The sequence below is a fragment of the Cygnus olor genome, chromosome 3 (assembly GCF_009769625.2).
Source record: "Cygnus olor isolate bCygOlo1 chromosome 3, bCygOlo1.pri.v2, whole genome shotgun sequence".
Taxonomy (NCBI): domain Eukaryota; kingdom Metazoa; phylum Chordata; class Aves; order Anseriformes; family Anatidae; genus Cygnus; species Cygnus olor.
This window is the reverse complement of record NC_049171.1, coordinates 115271010-115282334: the sequence shown is the minus strand read 5'-3', so window position 1 is coordinate 115282334 and position 11325 is coordinate 115271010. Positions and strand designations below refer to the sequence as shown.

Sequence of the window (11325 nt, the reverse complement as noted above, 5' to 3'; positions counted from 1 at the left end):
GACACAGCTCACTTGCACAGTCTCTCTCAACTGTACCGTACAAAACTATTAAGCTTAATGGCCACGTTTTCTAAATGTTTTTGAAAAACAGATCAGTTCACTTTCAATGATTCCCTTTCAGCTCATACTTCACATATACAAGTGGGCTGGTGAGAGTAGCAAATCTCTGCAGTATAAAATAGGAGCTGCCCTTGATTCAAGTTGAAAGCTTATTTTTAATACTGATCCATTTCTTGAGTTCAGCAATGAATAGATGCTGCTGGAGTTGCTTGGCTTCTTTTTTTTCCACCAGGAAGTTGGATTTTCTTTCCTGCCGGAAGAAACTGCTCTTCTGTAACAGTATGAGGTTTTCTAGTCTTGGCAATACTCTGGCTCATGCAGAAATGCATTTGCACATTCCCAGCGGCAGCTGAATGTCCCGTTTCCTTTCCTGTTGTGAAAGGACCAACATTATGAAAAGAAGTTTTACCTTGCTTGTAAGGCCTGGATCAACTGGCAAGCACAAAATGTATAAGGATACTCTTAAGAAAGAAAGAGAGACAACAGTAGTTTTGATAGCACTATTAAATACAAAGAATTGGATGGCTAGTTAGTGAGAGGTATTCTGTTTACTACTAGATTATAATTTGTGCTGGACAAAATAATTGAATTGCTAAGTCTGGGACACTTAGGTATATTTAGGGAAGCTGGGTTTCAGAATGGAAAGTATGCTGTTGGTCTTGCTTTTCTAAGCAGCTCTTCATGGATCTTTAGCAGCAATCTGAGTCTCCAGGGGTCTGTAAACCCCAAGGTGAAAATCTCTACCTGTAACGTCTCAAGTAGAAGAAGGATTAGTGTTATCTGTGGTGTAGCCAGTGGTGATTAGTGAACACTTCTGCATTTGATGCCTCAACAACTGTTTAGGTTTTTAGTTGCAATTGAGATCTGTGATATCTGTCTGGTTAAGTGTTCAGGAATTTAGGAACATAAAATCAATGATTCTCTGGGAAAAAAAAAAGGTATCAAGGTATTTAAGACCAGCTTATTTACCTCTTGGTTCCTTCATTTATTTTTCTTGGGACAGGAAAGGAATGAAAATATTAGGAATTATTAGGTCTGTCTTTTTTTGGCCTTTACAACCAGCTGTGGAACAAAGGATAAACCTGAGGCTGCAGCTGCAGGCTGTTTCCCTGTCAGTATTTGAGTTACTGTGAATTAAGGGTTGCTCTGCATTTCTGCCTGTGTAACTGAGACCTGACTCTGGCTCTGTTTCCGTCAAAGAATTTACAGTGTTACTAAAAGGCCTTTGGAGATTTTGAACACAAACAAGATCTTGAAGAAATACTCAACTGGTGAAAAGAAAATGATTTTGATATTTATGTAATTAAAGAGAAGATGATTTTTTTCATTTAATTTTGAGATTGTATTCATCTGTGTATGTGGAACATGAGAAATTTCAGAGCCCAGTGGCAGTTTTACCCTGAAAGCTGTAAATGATTGAAAACAGTTGAGAAACAGATTCTGCTTCTGTTATGTGCATTAGGTGTGGTGTGATGCTACTGATTTCAGTGGAGCTGTGCTACGTTTTATGCTGATGTAACTGTGTTAAAATTTGACCACAATCTGCAAGAAAAAAGATACTGAATATGTATCTGCCATTGCAGACTACTAAAGTAGTTTACATGCCTTAAAATATTTTTGTAACATCGTTTTTCCAACAATAACATGTTTTGAGCTGTGAGTTTATTTTAGCACTAAACTGATTTCAGTTGACCCTAGAAATAAGTATAAGGACACTTCTGTGTGTAGTTGTTAGGTGGTGGAGATGTGATGATACCTTCTCATGTAATTAGATGCTACTCAGGCCATCCTGGAAGTGTACTAGCAAAATAAGAGTTTGGGGCATAAAAAAAAGCAAAAGTACTGTGTGGTCTTTTATTAGAAGAGCGCACTGTCAATGTTTAATAAGAATGAAATACCTAGCCATCATCCCCTGAGTAGCTATTTATGTTTTGGAAAAAGTTCTGTTTTAGTAGAATTTTTGGGTAACTACTGGAGATTTCACCAAAACAGGAAATGATTTTCTTTAACTGCTCTCGTTGCTGTGAGTGCCATGGTTCTTAGTGACTCTAGTATGATACTTAGGGCATTTTATGCACCATGAGTTTTCAGGGCAAAATGCTAAACCTTCATCATGCTCTGGCATATCTTTGGCTGAGAGTTTGGGTTCCCAGAACCTCTGTTTCTAATCTTGCCAAGGTATCTGTGTGTATATACACATGCATATGTGTACAAGCGCACACATTTTTTCTCCTGCACTTCATAAAAATCTGAAAGGTACCAGGTCAGATTTAATCCTGAGTATGTGCCTAGTGGATGTGCTCGATTCTAGGCTTCAATTTATTTTACCTTCAAGGGAAGAAAAAAACATGAAGCTTAATGACAGAGCAAAAAATAGAACTTCAGTCCTAAGGTGCAGGAGTTCTTGATGGACATTCATTTGAAAGATCTGTTTAAGTTCATTTTTCATTATTTTGAAAACTGAACGCTTGTTTTTTTTTCCTTTCAAAGCCTCTTCTAATGCATAGGTTTCTAATCTAAATTCGGATTTGACTTCAATTCTGAACACTTCTGTCCCCTTCATTCCTCTTTCTGTAAATATGCTGCTTTGCTTGTTGTGTGGATATTATCCTCATGTCCAATAATGGATGTATTCTGATCCATTATGAGAAATTATTTCTGGGGGTTAAAAATGTCTTGACGTAGCTCACTGCATTTTATTAACTGGGTATTAGTTTGTACAATTAAGGCTTTTTTTGTTTCCTTTCCTTTTTTAGGGAAAGGACGTCATCTTCTACAATGGGAATTTCTACGGAGTAATTCCCGATTTTCGAAAAGTAAGTGTTTTTCTATTAACCTTTTAATCTGATCTTTTTTTTACTAGATAACTTACTTCAAGTTTTAAAATATTGTTCAGTGTTTTGTTGCTGTGCTGGCAGTCTTGGTAGAATGAGGAATGTGTTCTGAAAGAACAATAGTTTAGGTTCATGAGGGGAGAGACTTCATCAGGAATTTAGGTCACAAGTCTGCAACTTCAGAGTATGCTGAGCTCTCCCAAAAACCATGTACCTTGACACTAAGAAAGATGTGTGAGGATGGCTCGGTACCACTGGCAACTGAGGGTTTTATAGGTACTTGTTGACCTCATCTTTTTGTAGTGGCCTAACATTCTGTGGAGAAGGGGTAAGGACTCAACTAACCTCTCTTTCCTGCTAAGGCCCAACCTAACTCCCGAGCTTATGTGGATCCATTCATATAACAGCTGCAAAGGCAATGAAAGTGCTCTAGTTTTGAAGTAGTTCCAACGATTTCTTCTCACCTCAGATTTGCAGAAAACATTTTTTGTTGTTGTTGGTTTTTTGTGTTTTTTTTTTTTAAGCACTCTGGTCACTTGCACACCACCTTGATTTCACGCTTTAAGTACTTCTAGTCTGACTGTAGTTTTATATATGCCATTTGGCATCAAGGATTCTTACCCTTTTGGATGTTGCTGACTGGAGTCTGCTCTCCTCTGAAAGCACCAAATCAGCACAAAATTACACTTGGTTCAGTATCCAGATCTTGAGCAGGCCAAAAGGGCTGTTGAAGCAAATGCTAGTTTCTCACCAATTCTGGGTGAGACCTCAGCCTTGCCCTGTTGGCCAATCCATTCAGTTTAGTTTAAATGAGTTCTTTGCCTATCACCTCAGTATATAGGAGCAGAGCTCTACCCATGCACGTACAGTTTAGAACATTCATTCTTCCTTCAACTGAAATTGTTGTAAATGACCATTATGGGATAATATGTTTACTTTTTGTTGTTGCTTATATAAAAATTTATCTAAATTCACATCAGGAATCTCAGGATCATCAGGAATCTGAGATGAGGATTCCAATTCCAGACGGATCTGCTGTGCAGGGATGTCTCAGGAAAATTTCAGTGCAGAAAAGTAATTGATACCAAAGGGTGTGTGGGTGCCCTAGTCTTCTAGAATTTTAGAAGTAATAACACAATGGCTGTAGGCAGTGTTTTATGTACATATAACCTTGGTATTAGTCACTAAAACATCCCAAGATTATTTTTTTACTTCTTGGTTGTTGGTTTATTCCCACAATGTACACCACAAGGATTTGGGAAATTTGTTGCACAGTGACACGGTGTTTTATCACAATTGGTCTGTTTATTTGTAAAAGATTAAAATATTTCTTTTATGGGCAAAAGTGCTGTTTGTTAAAATAATAATAAATAAATAAATAAAACCTACATTGGCCAGAAATAGCTTTCTTGGAAAGTAGAAACTACTGTAAATGTGTTCTTAGAGCAACAGTCTGAAAATACGGGTAGTGCTAACTAAATTCATATCCAGGTGTAAGTAGTAGAACTTACTGGAGATTCAGAATGAAATCACACTAGTGACAGAACTGCTGGGATAACTGGCTCATTTGTTAGAACTGGTAAAGGAGGACGGGATGAATCAGTGTACCTTACCTTGAGTGTACCTTAGCTATTGCATTTGAGCAACTTGCATGCCTTCAAAATAAAACTCTACATAGCGGTGGTAAGAGTCATTAAGCGTGGAATTAGGTGAAGAAAGTTATGATTGCTCCTTTTCGCTTTCTACTTGGACGCAATTTTAGCCATTTAAACATAATGTGCATGGGGATATGCTGTAGGCTTTGCACATCTAAAGTCAAAGACGTTAAAACCTTTTGGAACAAAGGAAAAGTTAATTCCACAACTTCTGAACTTACATCAAGTAAATATGAAGAGAATTTGGCTCAGTAACAAGAAAACAAAAACAAAACAAAAATAGCCCAGGGCAGTTGTAATTTATACAGTCAGTTACAAGGTCTGCTAGCAGTGTACTGCAGTTAATACTAGTTACCTTGAGGATGCCTGGGAGAATTTTTTTGGATAGCAAGCACGCTAACATATCAGATTATTAAAGGTAAGTGAGACTGTTGTGCAATATTGTCTTTTATTAAAGTGTGTGATTTTGAACAGTATCCCTTCAGGAGCTGAGGTCAGCCAGTGGGTCCTTACAGGTTCATTCTGCTTACAGAGTGCTGGGAGGACAGGGGGGTGCAAATAAGAGATGTTGCCTGTATCATAACACATCTCTATGTATAATAATCACCTCTTTTAATGCTGTCAGCAGCTACGGGAACTTTTGTCACTTTCCTACTCACAGAGAGACTGGGCTATTACCCAAATAAAAATTGCTTTATTGATTATAGTTTTTGACACCCTTGAAAGGAGGAGTACTAAACCCCTGATCAAAGTCTGTAGTGTTGAAGCTGGGCATAATGTTCAGTGGGCATTCCTGACCAGAGTAGTAATTAAAACAATGTCCTGATCATTACATGATTTTTATTCATTACCACATTTTAGTTGATTTTTATGGAGGTAAATAAGATCCCTATGGCATTTTTACAGATTAGAAGTGTAGAGTTTTTTTTCTGGAGTGAAGGGTACAGTCAGATTATTGGGCCTTGGTATTTTTGATGAAATTGCTAGTGCTCTCATGTGGGTACTTCTGTGACATTCTCTCTCTCAGATGTGGAGTTAAGAACATTCACCCCAAAGTGATTCTTAATGATCTCTGTATGTTGTCTTCAGTAAGAGCCAGTTATGTTAATCCTGCCTCTGTTAATCCTAACTACGTAATTGTGTATGATGTTATTAAAAAAAATAACCCACCTGTATATTTACATGGAATACACAAGGAAACGCCTCACTCCCTGATAGCCCAGACTTGTGGAAATGAGCATTCTGCTAATGTTCTGTTTAGGACGTAGCAGCCCACTGGAACAGTCACTAGCTGACTGTTTACCCTGTAGGCAGACAGTAGTTGAATCTGACTATGCTCAAGAAACACTAATATTTTTCTGAAACTGGTATCTTCCCGCTCAGCTATGAAGCACTTGAAATGCCTTCCTGACTGAGTGGAAGTGGGGGAAGGGAGAGACACAAATTAGAGCCATCACCAAAGATAAGTCGAACTGTAAAAGAAAGTAAGGGTTCTCACTACTAACACGTTGTCCATAAACATTTCCCATTAATGTGGTTTGAAGATGTTATTGTATAACTGGATCCTCAAGCCAGAGTTTGAACACCTGATGGACTATTGGCTAGAATCACGAAGGCAGGCATATTAGGAGCTAACATATTAGCCACACACACACAGATAGATATACCTTTCTTTTGTTTCTCTTTACCTGTTTCTCTATGTTCTGCATCTGTGCAGTTTGTATTTACTATTCAAACAAAAAAGCACTTTCTTAAATCTTAATCTTGTAATTACATTGAGGGTAGTATTAAGGGTACTAGCAGATTCCTTCAGGGTAGCAGTTCTTGTGGTGTAGGTAATGGAACAGATTTGAACAGTGATGTTCGCAACTGTGTCCCTCCAGGACATGTAAATAGTGTTTGTCCATCCTGCTGCATATGACCAATTGGAACCAGTTCATCAGGGGGCCTGTGTGCTCTGATCCATCCTGGCAGGGTGGGAGAAAGGATTGAGAACCTGAACATGAACACGAAGGTTGCTAGAGTAGGAGAGAAATGATGCAAGTTTCTTCTGTATTCAAGAAGATCATTAACAGATCAGTCAGTAATCCAGTTGCTCAAGTTTCTCCACCCTGTTGTGATTACAAAATAGTAGCAATTTACTGGCTCTTTTAAAAACCTGGGTTCTTAAGAATACTGAAGCTTAACAGAGTAAGTCTGCTCTGATCTTTATAGCTGAATCTATAACTGTTTTTACTTTAACAGTTGGTTTACTTGGTAGACTTAGGTGACCAGTTCATTCACTTCTCTGGAGCCTCCAAAATACTGACACATACCCACAGACATTGTCCTGTAGCTGTGAAAGTATTGCAAGTGCAAATACTGTTAATGTGGTGCTGCTTACACCCAATGTACTTGTACGAGTTACATACTGTAATTTGCAGTGTTGCACTGTTTACTTCTTTACTTTAAAAGTCCGAAACCTGATGAACTTCTATGTAATCTTTTTTGCTATGAACCCAGAAATACTCTGCGTTTGTTTTCCTTATGCCAGTGTATGACTTCCCACCCACACAGCATAACTATATATGCACTCACATAATTGAGGATGAATTTTAGTCCTGAAGTATTTGCCTTCTGATCATTATATAGGGCATGGTAACCACTCCCAAAATGGAAGTGACACTTTATAGGGAAGGACAAAGAAGAGAAGTTCTCTTCTTGTAAGAGACCAGTGCAATTTGCTCAGTCTACTATTCTCAAAATACAGAGGTTTTTAACCTTAGCTTTAGACTCTGTCTCCACTGAATATCTTCTTATTGTCCCTGACAAGCACAGCAATTAAGATATTTTGCATAGGTATTTTCCACTTGAGATTAATTTTGCTCTGTAGCATCTGTTTTGCCCATGACTCGTAATTCTGTTCTTTTAATCAGATCCATTGAATCCTACAGCCTGTCAGATTGTTTATGCATGTTATCTCTGGCTTCCAGAAATCGAGTTTTTAGGTCTGAAAAGTTATCTGCTGTTTGTAAGCAACATGCATAGCTTACTTAGGTGGTGTATATACCAAGTTTCCCTTAAGCTAGGCAATGTTTTCCAAAAAAAAAAAAAAAAAATTATTTTTAGCACACTTCTAAGTTAGAAATGCTTAAAATATCTTGTCATCAAAACTTGGAGTCAATGATGTAAAACAGAGGGGGAAAAAAAAGAAAAAATCAAAAGAAGCTTACTGCATCCAGATGAAGCATTGTTTTCTAAACATTCCCTGCTGTTTGGAAATCACATATTCTTCACACTTTACTGTGAAAGACTGTTCAGATAATTACAGCAAAATCTAGTGGCAGGTAGACCTCTTTGGGAAAGGTGAGCATGGATGGAGCAGGAAGTACAGACTAGTGAGAGTCTCAGATTGAGGGAGGCTGGTGGCTCAGAGAGAAGGGAGAGAGCTCTGGGAATTAAAAAGCAAGTGATAACAAAAGTATGTAGATCACTTATGGTGGTAGTCACGGCTGTGGTTGTCAGGTTCCCTGTAGTTTCATGTACTCTGCTGCTAAAGAAAGCAGTCCCCAATCTCACTCCCAGCCTCTGATTTCTGTCCCAGGATGCTCATTTACATCAAAAGCCTGTGTAAGCGACTAGTGAATCACGGGACCGATCTGGCCAAAAAGTAGATTTGCTAAATAAAATCCTGAAATGAGTCTGTTTTCATGTGTGGTGGCAGAGTGGAGGTTAGTAGGGAAAGAATGAGGGACTGGTGGATTTCTGGAGAGGACTCTTGAAGTTTAGCAGAGAACTGCCTCAAAATTGTTCATAAATCTGTAAGATGAGAGCTGATTATGATTCCATCATTTCCATGGTTGGTCTGTCTTAAACCGTGGCTGAATCTTCAGGAGTTCTAATGCAGGGAAAAAAAAAAAAAAAGGAGGAAATAATTCTTGGCTGCTGAATATTTTGTTTGATAGCCATATAATCATTATAACTAATAATAAAAATTTGGAAGGGATAATTAACTTATTTCTCATTGCATAAGACAACCTCAGACTATCAGTGATCAGCATGAGTCTTATGTGGGGGGCAAATTATCCAATAACTGCCTAATGCAAGATTCTCATGCGTTCATCTAAAGCATCTGGTGGTGGCATCCAAGACAGTACTGCAGTAGACAGGCCTTGGGTCTGATCCAGTCTGTCTATCTGTACCCGTAATTTACTGGGAAAGATCAGACACTTAGGAAATAAAAGCTGCTTCCCCCAAAGTGTTCCTGCATACATGACTCTTGTTGGAAGTGGTGTATGTATACAAGGGTGTGTGACAAGTAAACTGAATTAGCACTTGTTTTAGGCTGGGAATGCTTGCTTTCTTTTGTTTGGATATTTCTTCATTTGGCTGCCTAGTAAAGCTTTTCCCTTTAGATTTTTCTCGTGCACTCCCCAGGAAGGAAAGCACACAGGTAGCGGAATGTTATATAAGGAACTAAGCTATGCTGCTATTTTATTCAAAATTTATATTTCATTAGTGCCCAACACTAGAGCATTATTTCATTAAAATATGGAAAGACCTGGTCTTATATGCAAAGGTGGGCAATGTGGGATAAACTGCAGTGGGTGAGAAAACGGTCTGAAAGTAAGACAAAATGACAGCTCGTGTTGTTAGGCCTCAATGAAACCTGAAGAAAGTGGAATTTTTGCGAACAGTTTTGCTCTGTGCAGGCTCAGCTCACTAAGACACTAAGTGCTGACTTTTGGTGTTTTCCTCTGTTTTTTTCTTTTTTTCTGGGTTGCTTTCTTCCTTGATAGTGATTTGAATTGCCTCCTGGAGTCTGCTCAATCTAACTGGTGGAAGTACGCCCCTGGCAATGGAGAGGGTAGAGTAGAAAAGAGTGGAGGAAACTATTCCCTTTCCAGTTTCTCAACATAAAATTGGATGACATGACTCAGTGTGAAAGCTAAAGGGTGGTGGTGGCAGGGGGCAGAGGTAGTAGGTGATGTTCCCAAGGAATCCCTGTGCAGTCAGGTTGGTGGGATTTTTGCCACTGAACTCAGCTGGAGCCAAGTGTATGAGAAAGAAATGGAAGGCTACAGAATAGGCAGAACAGTTTGGAAGGTAGGGGAAAAACTGAAAAATAAACAGAGTGTGGTGGAAAAAGCAGGAAATGTAAAAATAAAACTGTCAGATGTAGGAAATATGTTGTGGGGGAGGAAGCAAGAGGTCATGTGCACAGATGAGTTTGGATAAAATGTTTTATTCATTTCTGATTCCATTTTCCTGTTGAAACTACCTGCCAAGCCCTGCTAGAGATGCACTAAGATTATTTGCCCAGTATATATTTTCTTTTAAACTGATGTGTGTTCTTATACAATGTAAATGGTGCGTTCAGCTTTAGGTCTTACTGTAGTCTGGTGAAGCCAAAAAGAAAACTACTCAACTACTGCCAGAAAATACATTGCATTTGGAAAGGGCATTTTTTTTCCCCCCCTCCCAGTGTCTTCAACTTCTTTAAACTACGAAACTACAGAAAACATCCCTGTGAAATTTTCCATAATTACATTTGTGGTCTGGTTTAGAGGAGAGATGCTTGGCTGAGTGTTTAAGTAAACAGATTCTAATCAAAGGCAAAACTCCCCATCACCCTGTGGCTTTGCCAGAACCTGCTTTTGTTCTAGTTTCCATACCTTACCTGTTGTAATTCTGTTGCTCTTAAAACGTGTATTGCATTAGAGAACAGGGAGTTTGCGTGTGTGATAGTTACGGAGTCTGCCCTATTGGCAGCAGTTTACCCTAACAAAATGTTTTTGGTTGTAGTACCTGTGAAAGCTGGAATCTGAGAGGGTTGTGTGTGCTGTTCTTCATCAGAATGATTCCTTGCAGGCAATGGAAATATCTGTGGCCAATCAAATTTGCATTCAAAATTTCTTTTATAATTATTGTGGTTATTATGATTTCCTCTTTCTCTGTGTACATCATCTTAATCTACTGAGTCTAAATTTTCTAAACTCAACAGGTTGCATAAGCCAGAAAAGTAGGAAATAAGTCCTAAAAGAACTGCTGCCAGATCTTTGAAGCATGTATTGAGTTATTGGATCTGAAACACAATGTGCAAGAGTTGCTCTGCCAAGTTTTGAAAGTTACAGTATGTGGAGTGATGAGACTACTGTCTAGTTATTTTTTTGTAAAACAAAGGGGAAAGACAGAAATATGGAATGTTGTTTAATGCTTAATGGCACACATTCCCCCCTTTCAGTTGTTTATATTTTTAGCTTTCTTTTCAGAATTAATAAGTAATCGTATTAAACATTACAGTGAAAAGTAATAAGTAAATCTAGTAAATAGATTTAATAACTGCAGTTTGATCTGTAGCAGACAAAATCTGGATTGTAAACAAGATCATTACGAGATCTTCTGCAGTCTGTGTTAGCAGTTGGGAGCCTATCTTCAGCACTGCTGTAGAGGTTACAGCTAACTCCTGTACTGATACACAAGCTGTTTTTATAAATGGCCTGGTTACCAGATCACTCTTCTCGTGCAAAAGAGGCAGTGCTTTGCTTACTGCATTTAATCAGGTCTAGGTGGTCACATGTATATCTCCAGCTCCAGTTTGTAAATTCAGTCTGACAAAAATTAATTCAGTCACTTTCTTCTTGCATGGCATCTCACCTTGAGCTTAGCTATATTGTAGCCTTTAGAAAGCTACTGTGTCTTTCATTCTTTACAAACTTTCTGGGAGGAGAAAAGCTAAGCAGCCTGGCTATTAAAATATATGTGGCTTGTTTGAATTACATTTATGCTGAGCAGCT

General features: G+C 38.4%; 1 protein-coding gene across 10 annotated transcripts in view; it reads left to right on the top strand.

Moving 5' to 3' along the window:
* Positions 1 to 11325, top strand: part of PLCB4 (phospholipase C beta 4) — a 200677-nt gene that overhangs the window by 17571 nt on the left and 171781 nt on the right. For all 10 annotated transcript variants that reach the window (XM_040551655.1, XM_040551652.1, XM_040551647.1 and 7 more), the window contains one exon: positions 2817 to 2876. Coding sequence is in view for 4 of the 10 variants with exons in the window: in XM_040551647.1 (XP_040407581.1) it covers positions 2817 to 2876 (60 nt within the window). In the remaining 6 variants the exon portion in view is untranslated. The remainder of the gene's footprint in view (positions 1 to 2816; positions 2877 to 11325) is intronic.